The 19,895-nt window shown below is 41.8% G+C and overlaps 1 protein-coding gene across 1 annotated transcript in view; it reads right to left on the reverse strand.

Annotated features, from left to right (window-relative positions):
- Positions 1-19,895, reverse strand: part of LTK (leukocyte receptor tyrosine kinase) — a gene marked incomplete at its 5' end in the record, with an annotated part of 95,202 nt that overhangs the window by 5,638 nt on the left and 69,669 nt on the right. The window contains 17 exons of the mRNA XM_069018739.1: positions 27-117; positions 469-603; positions 2,502-2,603; positions 3,205-3,297; positions 5,633-5,730; positions 6,966-7,095; positions 9,071-9,135; positions 10,474-10,564; positions 11,266-11,452; positions 12,105-12,215; positions 12,947-13,099; positions 13,604-13,702; positions 14,206-14,388; positions 15,257-15,413; positions 15,949-16,080; positions 18,232-18,382; positions 18,909-19,086. Coding sequence (XP_068874840.1) covers positions 27-117; positions 469-603; positions 2,502-2,603; positions 3,205-3,297; positions 5,633-5,730; positions 6,966-7,095; positions 9,071-9,135; positions 10,474-10,564; positions 11,266-11,452; positions 12,105-12,215; positions 12,947-13,099; positions 13,604-13,702; positions 14,206-14,388; positions 15,257-15,413; positions 15,949-16,080; positions 18,232-18,382; positions 18,909-19,086 — 2,156 coding nt within the window. The remainder of the gene's footprint in view (positions 1-26; positions 118-468; positions 604-2,501; positions 2,604-3,204; positions 3,298-5,632; positions 5,731-6,965; positions 7,096-9,070; positions 9,136-10,473; positions 10,565-11,265; positions 11,453-12,104; positions 12,216-12,946; positions 13,100-13,603; positions 13,703-14,205; positions 14,389-15,256; positions 15,414-15,948; positions 16,081-18,231; positions 18,383-18,908; positions 19,087-19,895) is intronic.

Consider the following 19,895-nt stretch of genomic DNA (forward strand, 5'->3'; position numbering starts at 1 on the left):
TCCACCTGGATACCAAAGACCACTACCTGTGTGCAATACTTGATCCTTTCCAGGATGGTAGAGAAGTTTGGCCGATACTCTGGGCTGTGCTGCCAGCACTGTGTCATGATCCGGTACCTTAAAGTAAGTAAAAAAATAAAAATTGATCAAGAAAGATTATTTTGTAAAAAGTGTTTCAGTATGAAGTGATCAGGGGTCCAAGGAACCACGTTTGGTACATGGCCTAAAGGAGGAGTGCAAAAGTGGGTATGTAATTTCTATATCCCTGGATCCTGTCTGATTAGGGAACCACTACTTCAAGCAAATGCTGTAGTGCTCTAAGCTGTATACAAGAGGCAGTAGCTCAAGAGATGTTTAGCAATACCCACCTAACACGGAGGGCAATCACCATTCCCTGACTAGAGGTGTCTTTGTCTACTTGCCTGACACCTACTCTGCCTTGGTTTGTGAGAGAAAAGAAATACTTACACTGGTCCTGGACAGTTTTTTGGTGGATCCATTCTTCCTCCACTGGTGACAAATTCCAGCACCTCCTGATTGGTTTTGCAAGGGTAGGGCATGTAGCCTAGAGAGAAAATCTCCCAAAGCAGCACTCCAAAGGACCTGTGTCAGAAACCAGCCAACAATACCAATCAGGTTTCATTTGTGCTCCACAAACCTAGCTTGCAGCTGTGTAGGCAACACAACAGCAATGACCTTTCAAAGCTGCAGTTCAACCACAGTAATGTGCAATTAGTGTGATTATGAGTCAATGTCTACATAAAAAGACACCCCAATCATTCAAAACCTTTGTTCAAGCTCCAGAACAAGTTTTGCAGAGGTTTCAAAATATTTAACAACTCTGAAGGTGTTCTTTCTGCTGCATTCATTATTACTACAGCAGGAAATGCCAGAGTGCCCTTGGCTGTGTATGGTCTAACCAAAAAGAACTGGTAGATCTAGCATGGATGTTTCTTGCCTTACTTGGGAAAACTCAAGATGTTTGTCTTGACCAATACTTTTGATGCCGGTAACTTGGTTGCAGGTTGAGCTCTGGGTGGTAGAAGCCCAAGGCAAGAAGCTGTGACCTTGCAAAACAAAGGGGAGGAGGACCTGTGGCACTGCCAGGTGATTGGACACTCAGAGACACAGCAGGAGCCAATGACTCCAGACTGTGGCACGCTTAGACTGTGAGAGTATAAAAGCCCAGGGCTTCCTTTGTTTGGGGTCCCTCCTCAGAGGAACGAGCTCAAGTAGTTGTTTTGTTGTTGCATCTTGATTAAAATATTTTAATGATCCTGACCTCTGAGCCCCTGCTATGGGAAACCTGTGGCCAAGCTGGTAAGGAAGCCTGGCTTGACTGTGAGTGTGGGGGATGTAGCTGTGAAAGGGCCTCTACCCAGCTCAGGTGGTGTGACTGGATGGTCAGGCAGGGACCTTCAATTGTTTCCTTAATATTTGGATCAGTGTTTCAGAACAAGATGCTCAAGTACAAAATCAAGGAAGAGACATCCAGTGAAACTGAAAGGCAGCAGCATTTCTGATATGGTTGTGCTTTTTTACATCCACAGGTCAGATAGTCAGTGCCACTAGAAATTATGTGTGACTTAGACACAAGGAAGTCAAGAGAGTTCTGCCAGGACGTCAGCAGGGTCAGAATTCTCAGAGTCACTTTTTGCTACAAAGGTCAAAGTAATTTTCAGTATATGCATGTTACTTATAATAGCCCATTACAGGAACTGTAGCACTTTCCTTCAAAATATTTAGTGCTGGCTGCTCACAGTTTGGTGCTGATAAGCAATCCCTTGTCTTCCGGCATTGCTAACAACTTCAGGAAACTGGGTCAGTGTGGCATTTGAGGGAATGTCTCAGTACAGCATATTGAAGGATCTACTGTACAGAGAAAGAGGCATTCTTAAGCAACTGGAAAGCTTCCATTCCCCAGCACCTGTGCATGAATGTGCCACTGTTGAGGAAGTGCTTATTTTAAAGAAAGCTCAAGTTGCATGAGAAATCAATTCATAAATATTGTTTCCTCAGCAAACAGCAAGGACTTCTGATTAAATCTGCTGTCATTTTATATGCAGCAAGAAAAATATACAAAAGAGTAATCATGGGTGGTACAGAGAGAGTCATTTACAAGGTATATAAGCAGACCCTGTCACTGATGGAAACTGGAAGATTCTGAAGGCCAAGGGAAATATTTGATAATATTTGTCTGGATTTTTAACTGAGATTCTTCAAAATCTAATCCGCTTTTGCTTTTCACTTCTTGATTGGCTTTATATGATACTCTACATTTATGAATAGCAAATTTTTATTATCTCTATCTACATTAGACTTTTAAATTCTTATTCGGGATTCTTTAGCCATACTTCTGAATGCAGTGGGAAGACTTCTCTTATTTTTCTGGGAAATTCTGACATTTTTTAAGGTTCCTGCTTAGCACACTTTTTTCTTGAGTAGTACATTTCTGGATGCTTTTCAGTGAGTAGCAGAAGTGGGTAAAAGACATTTATTACCAGGTATCAGTCTTGGAGGTGAAAATGCCCTCTAGAAAAGCTTCTGGTGGCATCCACTTGACAGGAAGCATGGCTCTTCCTCCCTTGCGGTAGTAACTTGCTCTGGGAAAGACAAAATGCACAGAGAACGTCACACAGCCTGAAAGGGCTTTGATACAGAAAAGATCACCACAGTAACAGCAGCTGGGGATTGCATGTAACAGTGGGGGCCAAGTGAGAAAAAGGAAAAGTCATGAACACAAATAGTGCATTGAAGCAGGATTTTATATCCTCTTTGCGACTGAGATGGAAACTGAGGATGTTCTTGTGCACAGCTAAAGACACCAAACTTGCTAGTGCTTTGCACAGGGTGTTAATGCAGCAAGTCTTCTTGACATCATAAAGTGAGAATTGTGGTTTCTGGGGTTTTTAAATTTTATTTCAATTTAAGATTATTCATGATCAAGTAGCTAATAAATTTGCCTATGCTTGGTTTAGTGTCCACAAGTGTTTGTAGTTTCCTGAGACTACAGTTGAAGTGGATTGGTTCATAAGCGTAGATGTGCTAATTTACAGTCTGTTAACACAAGTTAGTTAATTGGTCATCAAATTCAGACACCTAATGGATGGTTCCACTGCTTCGCATGTCATGAGACAGTTCAGACTGACCAAAACTATACAGATTAGTGAGTTACTCACAGAACTGAAATTGCCCTTCACTTACCTGTAAATATCCCTGGCCATTCCAAAGTCACCAATTTTGGCTATTCGTCCTGCTCCAGTACAGGTCAAAAGGCAATTCCTTGCAGCTATATCTCTTAAAAAAAATTTAAGGAATTAATTCTAATTCTAAACTCTTAGGTAGTTAAAGTAATAAAGAAAAAATATTAGATCCAGTCCTGCAAGTGTTAGTTGAGCAATCTTTATACAAATGAGCAGAGCCCTGTTAAAAAGAGAAAGAATTCCAGTTACATTATAATTTTTATTAACCACAATTCTTAAACTGCATTTGAGTTATATCTTCTACCCAGCATTTGCCAAGCTTTCCCCATTCACACCTTCTTTCACAAAGGCAGAAAACAGCATCAGTGTCAGAAGAGGAACAGATCCAACTTCTTTTGTTTCAACCACATTATGACAGATTTCTTTCTTGCTCTATTTTTTTTAAAGGGGAACATCTCAGCAATGTCACCATCAGTTACAGATGTGATGCTGTTGGACAATCTTAGTAAACTGCTTGAAAAGAGACGTAGAACCAGATTTGGTAATCTGTTGCTTTGCTACTTCTGGATATCTCCCCTGGAATCAAGGAAAGCTCCATATGGAAACAGCTGTTTGCTGGGTGCAAGTTTAGCTTGTGAGAAATGGAAGTGATGCCTTCGTGGCCAAGGCTAAAAGATTTCTGTTCATTTAAAATATGCATTCTGAAAAGAAACTCATTAAAATCATAGCACTGTGGGGGTCCTATTGACTGCCAAGATAAATAAGCTCCTTGAACAACTCGTGTTTCTTCACATTGCCAACCTTGAAAAATCTCTCAGGATTTGGAAGTTAGGTTCAACTTTCTCTTCCATTATCAGCTGTAATTCCTAGATGACAATTCCTGTGCTGTAGAGACCTCTCTACAACCCCATTACACTACCTTTTACCCCTAGGATTCCTGATATCTGTAATGAAAACCTTCATTTCCCAACCCACTCTAAGTAATGCGGACATCACTAACAAATACTAATACAAAACCTGAGAGAAATTTCTTGTGTTCAGATTTATTGAATTGTTGCCTAAGACAAAATGAATCCATTTCCAGTTGCTTATATTAGAGATCTAACAGTGCAAAGATTGACCCAGAGGTTTTTTTTTTAAAGTGATATGCTGCTGTTACTATTACAGTAAGGATTCTTAAAAAACAATGCTGTAGTGATTAACTCAGAAGTTTCCAATTAGAATACTGATCCTCTCATGTAATCATTAAGAGATCCAAGAGCCAAAACTTGTTGCATGTTCTTACTGCTCTTTTTTAACGACAGAAAACTAACCCTTTTCTACTGGAACTTCCTTATTGTTGCAATATAAATGAGTCTGAAAACTGTTTTACATGTTCCAATCATAAAGCCATATAACATATTACCATGTCTCAGCCTCATGGCTTTTTGCTCCAGCTGCTGCTTGCCATTGCTTCCCTAGGTTTCTCCAGCCCCTGCACACTGTTGCCCATCTCTGTGCTGTGCAGGCCCACACGTAGGTATGCGTGCTGTGCCTGTGGGTGAGTTTGTTGCCTGCTTGCTCATCTCCAGGCTGCACCTTGGCTTGGTTGGAGCCTGTGTGTCCCTCTGGTGTGCAAGGGCTCTCCTCTCCTTTACACAGAAGGGCTGAACACAGCATGCACTTCATAGTAAGGAATCCAGCTGCCCACTATGCCTGGGAACATTATGAGCTGAAAAAATTCTTAATCAAAACCAAAGGATTCAATACCCAACTGGGAGTTTTAAAAGGATAACTATAACCTTTATCTCTTCTATAATATTTTGTTCTTATTTGAAGCATGCTATATCAACATTTTTTTGCTCAACAAATGAGAAAAAAGGAGTTTAAAGAGACAAATACAGGCTTCCCAAGACCATGCAGCAAGCAGTTCAGCCACTGAGCTGGGAAAGAAGCCTGAGATGTGTTTTTATGTCCTGTTATCCCTGCTCTACCCTTCTCTAGTCTTTGGCTCAAATATTGTGGACTGTCCTGTGCTGGTGGAATAGGGAAAGCATTTACGTCAAGATGGGGAGATGAGGAAGCAAATAAACACCTTATTGTCTTATGAGCCAACACAGAGTGACACTACCATCTAGTGGACTACAAGGCTAATCTCAATTGTCTTTACATTGCAGGCACCCGAAAATTAATATGTAAACCCTCTCACTTGGAATAGAACATTCCTCTCCCTCCAGGAGTGCAAAGAACAGTGCAGAGCCTAACTCCTAACAAAAACCTAACAGGTCTCCTAACAGGGAGATCCACCTGGACATCTAAGCACAAGCCTGTATTGGTAGAGGAAATAATCTGTCTCCCCTGTGGAGATTAGTCCTGTCTAATCCACTGCAAATAGAAAGTGTATGAGCCTCATGAACCTTGAGACACATCAGAAGAGACTTTTCTCCTACCTGTGGATGAAATGATTCTCTTCCAGATATTTACAGCCACAGGCAATATCCCTAGCTATGTTCAGCAGGTCCTGCATTGTTAATGTGGATGGTTGATTCTGGAAAAAGACAGGAAATGGTAAGGGAGGGATAGTGGAGTAGAAGAATATAATTCAGGCAGGGGATAATCAGAGAGGGACAGAAGATGGGAAAGGGAGAGACATACATACAGAATGGGGGAAGGGTTAAATGAGTCAGGAGCAAAGAGGAACATAAAGCAGATCAAAGCAAAGAGTTAGAAAATAAGTAAACTCTTATTTAAAACCTAAAACTTTCAGGAGATTTCACCTTTCTTGAGCACTGTACATGAGTGCAAGCTAGCAAGAGATTTATGGCCTGGTGTGAATAGCCTGTTAAAGGGGGTGGGAGAGAGCTATTCCCTACTGTGTTATGTGAAACCAAAAGACAAGCAGGTTTAAAAGGTGAGATGGAATAGAAAAAAAAAGCACCCACTTTTAAAGAGTGAGTCAATAAATTATCAATAGAAATTAGTGCATGAATTAGAGAGAGAGAGAGAGAGAGAGACAATAAAGATGCACAAGTGCACATCTTTACACCAACATCAGCATTCATCAGCTTATCTGTCCTGGTAGAAGAGCAGTGATTACCCTCAGGAACACTATGCAAAAAAGGGATGCTTTACCACAGGACTCCAGGACTGGTACTAACCCTTCACCATCTGCACTTCCCTAAGAACAATAAAGAAGACTTTTTCCAGGAGCCCTGCTTATTTTCACCCCCTTATATAATTACCCATGGGGAAATTTTCTCAGTTTTTCTCTAGGAACTTATTTATTACTCTCAGGAAGAGTGAGGAGAAATTACTACACTGCTAATCAAAGCCTGAGATATATCAAATAAATTAGGCTCAGCTCTTCAACTGGTATAAATTTGTGCCTCTCCATATGGTGCCAATGCACACCTGCTGAAGACTTAGTGTTATGAATTCTGATTATAACTTAGCTCCTCACGTGCCATCTCAGTACACTGAAAACAAAGCAGGTACTGAGGAAAGAAAGCCCATTAATTTGTAGTCTAACAGAGAAGTCTGAAATGGTAGGACAAGGTTTTACTATTTCCTCCTCAGTTACTAATAAGGTGGAGTTTCTGGCCCTGCTTTCATTTTGTCTCACTGCCATCTGCTTGCATCAAGCAGACACAGGTATCTGGAAGTCTGTGGCAGCTGGGACGCACGCACAGCCTAGCTTGGCTTCAGTGCCTTTTTCCAGTTCATAAAAACATAAAAGCAGTCATACTGAAATCAACCACATGCCTAGCAGGGAAGTTCTCTCACCGTCCTGGGTCGGTTCTGCCGAAGAAAGCTCTTCATGTCTCCTCCAGCCATGAGCTCCAGCAAAATGAAGCGAGGCAGCGTCTGTAGGCTGACACCAATGCACTGCACGATATTCTGGTGATTGAACTTACTGAAAGCCAAGATCACAGCACATGGAAGAGAAACACAGCATCAGTACCTGGCCAACATCTGTCACACTCTCATTGTGCCTTGAGATTTGACAACCTGGATTGAAGCAAATCCTGATGCAGTTACCAAAAAAACTTCAGACATATCAAAATGCCTCTCTGGTTATGACAGCCCCAAGAACAGGGTTATGCCTGGCTTTGCCCATGAAAAGCCTTCAACAGAAGGTGTGAAAAGCTAAAAGCAAAGCAGAGCCTTCTGTCTGTGAAGAGAGAATTTAATGGACACACTGACTGAAAGATGAGAGTGACATGAGAAGGGTAAGAAAGTTACGCATGCACATTTCATTGGCATTTGTGATACAGAGTCCTGACTGGTAGGGATTTTAATTCAGCACTGGTTATTTTAGACATAGTGCTGTCTAGCTGGGGGACTCAGTTCAGTGTTTAGTCTGCCAGAGGGACTCCTATAATATCTACTGCAGCAGCTGCCTTTGTGATTCTACTTTTTACAAAAGGAAGCTGAGGTTGTCACAAGGCACAGTAAAACTGTCATTAGACAGCAGCATCTTCCCTTAGATAATGATTACCTAGATAATAAAGGAACTAAAAATAGAAAGGAAGTTGGGGAAGAGAAAGAGTCATGTGCTACTAAGTGAATCAAGGCACTCCTTAATTGATTAAAATTGCTCTTTTAAAAAAGCATACATCAGTGTTACCTCCTGTTCAGCTACCAAAGTTCTTGCAGACTGTAGGGAGTGGAACTATGTCATGAGATTCATGTTTTAATAGCAGAATACCAGCATTTAAGTATGAGATGGGCCAGACAATGAGAAGAGGAACTTCACATTGCACAAATTCAAAATGGATTAATTCTGAATACTTACAATCAACCATTTTAAAGTCACCCTTGACCCTACTATTGTTTTAAGGCTATGGATTTCTGTTAATGAAGTAAATTCTAAGGCTGGAATACTTAAAGTACAGGTGGTAATAGGAGTGGCTGTCTGTTATCTTTTCCAGGAAGGTTTTATAGATCTTATAATTCACTGTCAGAAGGTCATGCAGATGGGACCTTATAAAGGTTGTGTCAGCTTGCAAAGACAGCAAATCAAATGCAGAACACATCTGTACGAAAATGTTTTACCTTCTTACTCCTCTGAACAGGGCCAGCAGAACCAATCAACAGAAATCTTTGTTAAACTGTTATGATGATTTTTGGGTGTGATAGAGTTAATTTTCCTCACAGTAGCTCATATGGTGCTATATTTCGTATTTGTGAGCAAAACAGTGTTGATAACACACTGATATTTTAGCTACTGCTGAGCAGTGCTTACACAGCATTAAGGTTTTTCACACACACACCCACACACCTCCCCCACAGTGAGAAGGCTGTGGGGACAAGAGGTTGTGAGGGGACACAGCCAGGACAGCTGGCTCCAGCTGACCAAAGGGACATCCCATACTGGATGGTGTCATGCTCAGCAATAAAAGCTGGGAGGAGGGGAAAGGGTCATTCAGAGTTTGGCATTTGTCTCCCCAAGTAGCTGCTGTGCATGATGGAGTCCTGTTTTCCTGGGATGGCTGAACACATGCCTGCTCATGGGAAGTAGGGAATGAATTCTTTAATGCTGCTTGGCTTCCTCACACAGATTTTTCTTTACCTATTAAACTGTTTTTATCTCAACCATGAGCCATCTTGTCCTTCTGATTCTCTTCTCGTCCCACTGCTGTGTGCAGCCAAGTTGCCTACTGGCATTAAAGCACCAGAGATGGGCAACAAAAGAACCTCAGTTACCTTGTTTGAGATAAACAAGTAGCTGAAACCAGTAACTTATATGCTATCAAAACACCTTCTGGTGAAAAATAAGACAGAATTTCTTTTCTGAGCACTGGCAAGGGGATATATGATTCTATGATAACTTGCATTACTCTTTTTCCCCCTGCCCGCCATCAGTTAAAAAAACCCTTAAACTATACCTGATAATCAATGCTTCCATCAGGAAATCCATCTCATCCTGCTCAGAGCAGACTTCTGGCAGGGTCTGTTGGGAGGTAAAGGCAGTGAGGGCCATCCCACCAAAGAATTGAGAATATTTGCACGTCCACCAGAGAAAAAAGGAAAAAAAAGGAAAAAAAAGGGGAAAAAAAGGGAAAAAAAAGAGGAAAAAAAAAGGAAAAAAAAAGGAAAAAAAAGGAAAAAAAGGAAAAAAAGGAAAAAAAAGCGTGAGCATGTAACACGTAAATCACCTCAGGAACTTATGAGCAGGGGCTCATCCTTTCAGTGCACAGTTTGTTGCACTGCATGTGACCCACCTGCTAGTTAAAGTAAGAACAGGAAACCACTGACTTACCTGAAGATTTTTCTGTGTGAATTGAACTCTATGCACACTTCTGGAGCAAAAATAGCTTCAGATACACATCAAGAGAAATATTAGGTAGGAACTTACAGACCTAGAAAGCTCTTTAAAATGACAGTTATTTATTCTCCCTTTTCTTTGTGTCCACGTTGCAGCACATGCTTGCATGTCCTATGACACATACAAGCCACTTGATTTAAACACGTGTGTCACACGCCCCTATAGCTTTCTTTCCTGCCAGCAGATTTGGACAGCATCTTCTGCTGATACAGATGAACTGGACTACCACAAATGAACAACATGCTGATCTTCTTTTGTTTGCCACTGTTCTCTGGTGCTTTTTCCAGTCTGCATAGTGAAACTGAGTTGGGCAGTTCCAACTGCTTATTAATGTCCTGGGTTTTCATCCACATTTGTACAGTGGCACAGGGAAATTCATTACATAAAAGACAGGATGAATAACAGTAGAACTTCTTTTTATTAACGAAGGCTGTGCTCTTGAGCTGAACTCATAGACGGAGATTTGGTTCTCTAAGTAACAAGCTTATAAAATAACAGAAGCAGACTATGAGCATCCTTAACTTCAGGGCTGAGTAACTGAAAAATCCTGAGGCAATAGCAGTAATTTCAGAGAAAACCAGCCTGTCATCTCTTGCCATTAATGATAGGGAAATTAGTGTGATATAGCAATATATATTTACAACAGCATCTTTAACACTGTGCAATATCAAGGGACTACCTGAAAATTTCACATGGAGTAGAAAAACACTACTCTTGGTATAAAGGGAAGTAACTGAGAAACAATACAAAATTTTAAATAGATCATGTGAAAAACTTAGGAAAAAGAAAGCACTCAAATCAAAGCTGATAATGCCTGGATGCAGCAATGTGTGCGAGCCTGCATCACACGTATGCATATGACATTAAGCATGTGATCAAAGTGAATTTCCAGCTGGGATAGTGATAAGATAACATGGCTCTTATGGGTAATTATTGCTGTATAAGAAATTTGTGGGTACTGACCTTGATAGCCACTTGTAGAGGGTTGGGATCCCCTGCAATGCCTACCACAGTTCCCTCATAAACCTCACCAAATGCACCATGTCCTAGTGCCCTGCAAGAAAAGAAGAGAGGGAACAGACATTTTATGTTCTTGGATCCAGTGTTGGCCAAGCTCTTCTCTTCATCCAGTCCAAGACAAATCAACAACAGTTTTGTTTTTGTCTCTAGACTTCTGAAAATAGCTTATCAGTATTTTCTGTTACTACCACTAAAATAACGAGGTTGGATCCTTGATGGTTCTGAACAAAAAATAGACCTGCTCAGTCCTAGGGCCTATCACCAAGTATGGCAATAGCAAGACAAGGGGAAAAATGTAAAACAACAGAATAAAGGTGACTGCAGACTGATGTCTTCAGGAGATTCTGTAAGACATAAGATTGATCAAATTTTTCCTTCTGAAGTTTATATAACTTTGATCAGTATCATCTGGATGGTATGGAGTTGAAGAGCAACCCAGTATCTCCTTGTGACAGGAAATTTCCTTGTGATATGAAATGCTGAAACAGACATACTGCTATAGATTTGGAAGGGAGCTACTGCCAGGAGGCAAGTGCAACAAAAACACAATCACAGTAGAGGTGAAATAGCTATGTTTGGGAGCACAGAACAGGAGACTCATGATCTTATACTTCTGCTTGAGAACTTTATGGAATCAAATTATCTTAGAGAACATAGCAAGTATCACATCTATTGTATTTTGGCTGACTTGCACTAGGTGCTTTGCAGTTAGAGAGGCAGCCCTTGTTTTCTCACCGAAGCAGAGAGATGTTCTTCCGTGGGATCTCCTTCAGCTCATTCAGAGTGGCAGCCTTCCCTGCAAAGCAGTAGTTGGGGTTGTAATCAGTCATGATGACAGATGTACGAATTTTGCTCAGTTTATATTCTGGGCTCTGCAGTCGTGCTCTGGCTCCTTCCAGCTGCTGCTTCTTCAGGTGGTAAACTGCAGGTGGGGAGACAAATAAAAATGCACAAAGATCAACAAGTGGATAGAAAAGGTAATGCTGGCCACACAGAACAGAACAACACAAATCCCATAATTATAAATGGTCTGGAAACATCTTTAGCCTGCCAGTATCATGCTCTTCTTCACACTCTCCAGTGATTTAGTACTGGATATGCAAACAGTCTTATTCCTGTAGCCACCTAATCACCTAGGAACAACTCAGGTTTCCTATGCTACTTTGTGCATTGGCTGAGGAAGAGTCCTCCACAAGACATCTTGCTGACCTAGAGTCCCAAAAATCAAACTGTCTCCATGAATGAATTATATATTTGATTACAGATTGTGATTTCATCCTGTACTGCAGTGGCTGCTACAGAAACACCTGCTAAGAAGGCTTTCCTAGCTCTTTTGTTCTGCGGCAAATACCAGGGAAGAGCAGTCCTTACCCTTTGGGACTATGCTTGTGCCTAATTGTGGGTGGTGATGTTCTATATCACTTCTTTTTCCCTGTTCCTCCAATCCACTTGGGAGAGCACAACACTTCGGCTCAAAGTATTGAAAGCAGTGGCACATGGCCAGGTGGTCTCCTTTTGTCAAATTTAACTGGGAAAAGCCAAGTCAAATGGGGATAAGAAGTAATATATCTTACTGATAGACAGGCTGCCACAAGTGAGGATCATTCCAAGCACCACAATCACAGACACCACAGCTAAGAGGAGGGGGAGAGGCAGCTGTCCCTCTGGTATAGGACCCTGGGGCACTGGAAGAATAAAAATAGAGGTGCATTAATCAGAAAACAACAAGAGCTACTGTAAAACATCCCTCTGAAGGTTGCTTGTGTTTCAGAAAAGAGTACAGAGATCATGGTCAGAGCATCCTATAAAAATTACAGCAAATCCCTCTATAGCCCTGAAAGTTGAAAAAATACCTAAATAATTTAAACATCATTGTGAAGAAAGAACACTAGCTGATAAAACACAGATTTCTTATCCATTCTTCAGTTGTCTATAAATGGGTAACATCACTACTCATAAATTGAAAATCTCTACAGTCTTGATCTTTTGGAGCTCCAAGAGACTGTGAGAGGAAATAAGTGTGAGTACAAAACATCAGCTGACAGGCACAGTGGGAAACTGCTGTGGAAGGAAGTAATTTGTGGCTTAAATAACTCAGCAGTAGGTGGTACGTTATCCTGGAGAGGTATTTATGCTTAAATATCTGATACACTGAGCCCATTCAGGAAATTCACACCATGTCTCCTTACAGATATTTTACCTCCTGCCTAATCCAAATGGGAATGTTGGAAATGGTGGCAGAGAAGCAAAGGTCATAAGGAATTCTCAGCCCTATGTTTGACTGACATTTCTCACAACACCTTGTCCACCGGAGCCACTCGCTCTAACTAGGGAATTGGACATCAAAAAAGCCAGAAGGAGAGATGATATAAAGCACAGAGATGTTATCCAATGAGGCTAAAACTTCTCAACTTACCAGTGCAGGTGACATTGTCATTGGCCAGCACAGCCCCCATCTCACACTGGCAGACCGGCAGGTTGGTGTCAGGGTCCCGCTTGCAGTTGTCTGAGTGGCAGTGGCTGCAGTTAAGATAGATCTGAACCTCCACCTCACCATGACTCTCCATGGCTGAACAAGGAATCAGACACAACAGGAGGGCTTAGTTCAGTTTTTCCTATCATGTTCCAGTAAGGTAAAAAAAACCAACAAAACAAAACCCATCAGGTACCTACAACTTCTCTCCTTCTCTGCAAGAGAGCAGATAGTCCAGCACAGTGTGGACATGTCAGAAGCCTGATGGGGATCAGTAGGGAAGAAGATTTTTGGTTCCTTAAGCAAACAGAGAGGCCTTGAAGTGAATTGACCTGGAAAAGTCAGGGACTGAGGATGTGCAGTTGAACCTCATGACTGGTGACTCTCCTGGTTTAGAGATTGAGAGAAAAAAGGTCCCAGAGCACTATGGAAATATTTAAAGAAATGACCACAGCTAAAGATCTGACCTGCAGCATGAAATAAGCTTTAATGAAATGAATAAAAAGCAAAGACAGGAGAAGAGGGAGGAGAAGAGAGGAAATAGAGAGGAAGAAGGAAAAAGGAGGAAGAAAAGAAATGAGAATAAGAACCATATTGTACCTGCCAAGGGATGCAAGAAGATCTCTCCAATGGGGTTCACAAAAGAGATGCCATCCTGCCCACCAGCTGTGATATCATCAGTATCAGAGGCATGTCCTCCTGGGGAGAGAAGAGTATGGCCAGCTGATCAGTGCTGAATGCTGCAAAAAATGTGATGTCTCTGAAGGGTTGCATTCATTCCCATTCACTTGGAGTCACTCTGCAATCTTCCAGTGATATTGGATTCTACAATGTAAAACCCTCACTTGACCCAGCCAGTATCAAAGCTAGTGAAGTGACTTTATCTGATGTAGGTGTCTCAGTTCAGCAAGGTAGAAATATATTTGTTTTGAGCAGAAAAAGGAAATGAAACATTTTCCATGGGTAATTTGGGAATGGGTGAAGGATGTTTTATCACACCTTCCAAATATTAGATCGCGTAGGAACACCTTTATAACTTTGATTTACCCAGTTACAGAGAGATGGTGGAGAATAGGGTGGGTTTCATATCTGTGCCTCACCTCCTGCAGCAGTGTTCTCTGCACTAAGAGCACTAGCCCTGACCTGCAGGTGTGCTGAAGGGCACAAAATTAGTCATCATGACTATTCCCCAGGAGACTTACCTCTGTACCCTCCACCTCCTCCCCCCGAGGTACAAGCTCCTCCTCCCCCACCAAAACCACCAGAGGTGGTCCACTGGAGCTTGGCTAATGCTTGGGGACAAGCTTGACCTCCTTCTCCACCTTCCAGAAGGGACTTCCCAGCCTGAGGAAGCAGACTCTCATCTTGCCAGCCACCACCTCCACCTTCAGCCAGAGAGTGAGAAAAGAAAACAAGAACAGGTGAGGGAAGCACAAGCAGAGATTCTTTGTAGAGAGACAGAGATTAGCCCTTATTAATTTCTTAAGTGCCTAGTTCAAGGTAAACCCTTCTTTAAGTTTAAAAGAATATACAGACAAGCTCCTTGCTACCATGGGCAATAAAAAAGAGGAACTCTAATGCACAGCCTGTGGTATGTGCTGCATAAACCAACACCTCAGCACCAATTTCTTGTGGCATTAAGAAAATAAGGAGCCAACCACTCCCCTTCAGGATAACTGGTTAGGGCAGTCAGCCATGTGAGATGCTGAGTTCCCCAGGGAAATAAAAATAAATTGGTTTTCTACATCTCACTTTAGTGGCCTCTCTGTAAGCCTACTACAGCAGGAAATGAACAACCACCGGAATTTTTTTGTCTCTTAGGAATGGATTCTAGGCACAGCCATCACAAGATTATAAATAAGCTTCCATTTCTGGTATGATTACCATAATATAATTGCTGTTGTTAGGGTTTAAGGGGAATAACAGGAAAAAGTCTTCCCTTCAAAGGCCATTGTTACAGTGTGAAGGAGTGGGCTCCATCCCCCAAACATCAATTTCCCTGGTTCAGTTCATAGAAGAGAGGAGTCCTCCTATGGAATTGCCTCTACTGGAGCACTCATCACCTGTCATATGCATTCTCTTTTATCTCATGACACGCCATATAAGAAGACTTACAGACTACCAACATATTCCTAACAACTACTGCCACAGAAGAATTCAAAAATTGAAGAAGTAGCCTTTCACTTCATGCCTACAGGACAACGAGTGTATTCAGTCACCTGATTCAGACCTTGTGCAGTTTTAGCGTCTCACCTGCTGCCCCAGTCCTTCCACTGACTCCAGGAACCGCAGTGCTGTTCTCAAATTGCTCCAGGGGTACATCATCCAGGGAGATGTCCTGAGCCTTCAGGTAGGCTTTTCCTCCTCCTCCTGCTGCGATGAGCAAAGGTTCGAAAATCCCATCCTTCTGCTGGAAAACCCCCCATCAAACATCAGAAAAATTTCACATCCCTTGGATATGTGAACTCACATAAACTCATCAAAGATCATGAAAGCATCCCAAAGAAGAGTGGCCCAAGGCCAGGGCAATGTTACTGCTTGTCTCATAGAATCATTACAAAAATACTTTACATCATGTTCCTGAGTACAAAATTAACTAACTGAACATCAAGGTTTTGGGATTCATTATTTTTTTTAGGACTGCTGCCAGCATTGAAGTGGGATCCTGGTGTAATTCCCACATCCGAGCTGTTAAGGACTGAGGAACCAGTTCACCTAGCCTAGTGACAGTGATAAATATGAACAAGGATATGAAAAGAGACAAACAATTAAAAAGACAAAAACCAAAGAAAAGCAGAAAGAGGAGGGGGAGAGAGAGGCAGAAGAGTAAGATTCCTTTTTCATAATTTTTTTGAAGAACTATTTATCATATGCCATGACTGTCAGTGAGAGCTAGTTGCTCTGCTGGACACTGCTCAGGCAGGGTGCAAAAAGGAAATACTTACTCTAAAGATGTAGGTTGCTCCTCCTCCACCCCCACCTCCTCCAGCCCATTCCTTCAGGTCCTTTTTTTTTTTGTAATCTTCTTCAATGAGAGATGACTCCCCTAAGCAGATCTTCTGGGTTTCAGGATTGCCCTGAAAGGAGACAAGAGATGGACTCAGATATCACTAAGTCCAGCTCTTGAGAGTTGTCTGTGTATTTCAATACAATAATGTCATAATGTTTGTCATGCATAGCAGACAGATATAAACCAGTATGTAGATTATCTTTGTAGAAAGTGACCTTTTCTACTAGGACTGACAGCTGAGGGATAGATCTGTCTGTAACTTCTGATTAACAAACACACATATGCAAATGAAAATAAAGATGCATACAGAAAAAAAAAAGTAATAACTCATTATTAATTTCATGTCATTAATATTTTGCATATTTAGAACTTCTTATTACCAAAACCATTTAAATATTCTGGATTAGGGATTAATTCTGAGAACTTTCTTACTGCTGTATTTACTATTTATTTCTCAAGGAGATAAATGCATAAAGCAGACATGGATGACCCACACGTAGTTAAGAATAATCTATTGACACATCTTGGAAGAGTAATTTGGAGACCCAGTTTCCTATTCCTGCACCAGTCTTACTGGCTGTGTCCTCTCATTCATGCAGAATCACAGAATGGGGAAGGTTGGAAGCGACCACTGGAGGTCTTTAGTCCAACCTCCCTTCTCAAGCAGACTTCCCTGGAGCATGTAACTCAGGATTGTGTCCAGATGGCTTTTGACTGTCTCCAAAGAAAGAAACTCTACAGTCTCCCTGGGAAACCTGTTCCAGTTCTCAGTCACCCTCACAGCAAAGAAGTTCTTCATCACTTTCAGAATGTGTTCCGTTTACTGCCCATTGCATCTCATCCCAAGACTGAGACTGAACTGATTGAAAATGACAGAGGGAGAGCTCTTTCTCAGTTCTGTTAGCCATGGTGCATGGCCTTTCTTAGTCGGTGGAGCAATTTGTCTGGTTAATTCAAACAGGAGGACAAAAGATGGCAAGGTAGATGAAGACCAGGGGAAAGCAACTGGGGTAAATCTGAGGAGAGAGAATCAAGGTTTGGAGCTGCAGAACTTCTCCACAGAAAGGAAAACAAACATTAGTCACCCAATACACAGATTCATTGTGATTTCCAAAGCCAAAGGAAGTTGGGCTTTGGAAGTGGGAAAAATTAACTGCAACTTTTTCCAGCAGCACCTGCCAGAGAGAGTTAGTGGCGGTTTATAATTTGCAATTTGGAGAACAAATCATGAAATGAAAGAGATTAATGGAAACTTTTCAGATTATGACCTAAAACTGGAGAGTGCACTGAAGAGGGAAATGCAGACATGCAAAATTATGTTTTATTTAGATAGATAAGATTCTTGTACAGTATAAAATGAAGAAAAGGTGGGTTTAGAGTCTGTTGCAGCATCTGGGTAAGACCTCATATCCTGTGAGGAAAGTAAACAGTAACTTCAAATGCCTACAGAAATAGTTTATGCATCCCCAAACATACCAGTCTGTGGGGAAATAACAGCTTTGTTCCCAGGCAGGGGTTAACAGATAGCACTTCTGGAAAAAGGCAGTATCAAAAGCTGATGCTGAAAAGAGGTAGTTTTTGAGCCTAAGTGGCAAAAGGACTTTCAGATCATTGGGTCTAGCATTAGAGGACACATATATAAGTGTTCATGTCACCAATTTCCATTTCTCATGAGTGTTTTTTCTGCCATTACAAAAACCTAATCCAGAGGCCGCTGGAGTTAGTGGGAAGATTCTCACTGGTTTTGGTAGGCTTTGGATTCAGACTTTAGTCTCTAAGCTTAGAGAGTATCTAATGCAGTGCAGCCACAACACTGCTGGATGCTTCCATAAATAATAGTAAATTTTCTGAAAATTCTGTCAGACAGAAAAAACCCTAGGCTGTGGAAAAACAAGACAGAGAGCATATCACTCGCCTACAAGCTTCCTGCTTAAAATAAGCACAAGAAAGCTGATGAAGAACTTCTTTCAAACACCAGGAGCTTAAAGCAAAGTTTCTGTGGGCTTCATATTTGTTTGTCCATTTTGGGATTGTTTTTCTTTTCAGTGTTCTTTATATCTGTATTGAGATTCTTTCTAACTTTTATTGGTTATTTCCTGTCTCCTGACTGGGTTTCATTGGTGGATTCTGGGATTTCTACCTTTTATCACCAAACCCCAAGCCACCCACTGAATAGTATCTACAAGGTCTCCGCCCACATGTGCTTGGTGGCCCTCACCCCAGGGCAGGCATCTTCCCCCTGCTGCCCCACTAAGATGTACAGCAGCTCATCTTTCTCCAGGTGGAAGGTGGCTGAGATGAAGACCCCGTGGGACCTCTTATTGTGGTTTTTGGCTCCCTTCCCACCGGCTGCTCCATAGGCAGAAATCCTGCAAGAAATAGTAAATAATTGAAGAAACAACTCTCACACTTCTCATCCCCAAAATAAATCCATCTGCAAGGTCTCTCCAGCCTTCACTTCCAAACAGACATTTCTCCAGAGCAGGCTCCCCTTCTGTAGTAGCTTGTGGCTATTCTTTGAGACTCATGTAGGTAGGTTGCTCAAGAGGATAGACCAACCCTCACCAGAGTACTGGCAACAGAGACTGCAGGAGCAAATAGCATGAGCTGGTATAGCCCACTCTAGAAGTCTAAGGCTACAGGACTGAGATGATGGCACCACTTCTACGTGACTGTATGCCCACTCTCACTCCTCTTCTGATCTCTTCTAAGTCACTGCTCACCCTCCCATGCTTCACAGTAGCTCAGACATATATCCTTGTAACTACTGCTCCTATTTATTCACTCTCCCCTCCACCCACTCAGTACAGATGGTCCCACACTTGTGCTTGTTGAAACTCCAGAAACAAAAAGCAGTTAAAGGTGGCTGCCACTCCAGCACACAGTGATCCTCACCTGTATATGTTTGTGGCTGGCACTCTCCAGACTTGCACTCCCCGGAGTCTGCCCTCCTTCTCCACAGTCACTGACACATTGCTGTTCCTGTAGGCACTGTCGCACTGAGCTTGAGTTGGCCCACGGGGACCACTGGCACCACATGTTGAGAACCACCACAGAACAACAGTTGTGTCCCCTGTGACCAAAACAGCAAGAGTTGAGTCAGATGTGAGCTTCCCTGTATTTCTCAGTACTTAAATTATACCCACTTTGTTCTAGTCATAGCACAACTACTCCTTTGTTATGGTCACTGTTTGCTTTTCTCCTCTCTCACCTTATTTCCTGCACACTATATGATAAATCCTGGACTGCAGATAAACTTTATCGATTGGGTATGAGAGAGGGAAAGGAAAAGAGAAGAGGGACTGGACTTCTAAGAAGGGGTTTATCCAAGTGTCTCACAGATATGATCAAATTCCTCTTCTCAGTGCCAGTCTGAAGGAAGAAGATGTTCAACTTTCCAGAGAACTAAACCATGTACCCAGAAACATGAGTTGAAAGTATCTGTCATTACAGCTAGTGACCGTTTATGAAACACAATGAAAGTTTCAAGGGACTTGTTTCAGGCTTGCCCAAGAAGCCTGTGGCAGCAGAAATAGCCAGGAGACAGCCTCTTGCTCCTGTCAGCAGGGATCCTTCTCCCCCAAGCAATTTCTTTCCTGGTTCTCATTAAGCATTATTCTTTTGTTTCTACAACAGTGCAGCAGATAACTATGTCCTCCATTTCATAGCCACTTTCTAAGACCCAAACAAATCCACTTTCTTCACTTAATTAAGTGAGGCCTAAGAATAAAACTTTTTAGTAATGTATCTAAAAACTGTGTGATGCAGTGTGTGCACTGCCAAAAGCCAGGGTCAAAAGTAGAACTGTTTAAGAGCCGAATGGTTAAAATAGAGGTAAAAATTACAAACTTTTAAAAGAAAAATTCTAATCTTGTTTAAAGG

This window comes from Aphelocoma coerulescens, chromosome 5 (assembly GCF_041296385.1).
Source record: "Aphelocoma coerulescens isolate FSJ_1873_10779 chromosome 5, UR_Acoe_1.0, whole genome shotgun sequence".
Classification (NCBI taxonomy): Eukaryota; Metazoa; Chordata; class Aves; order Passeriformes; family Corvidae; genus Aphelocoma; species Aphelocoma coerulescens.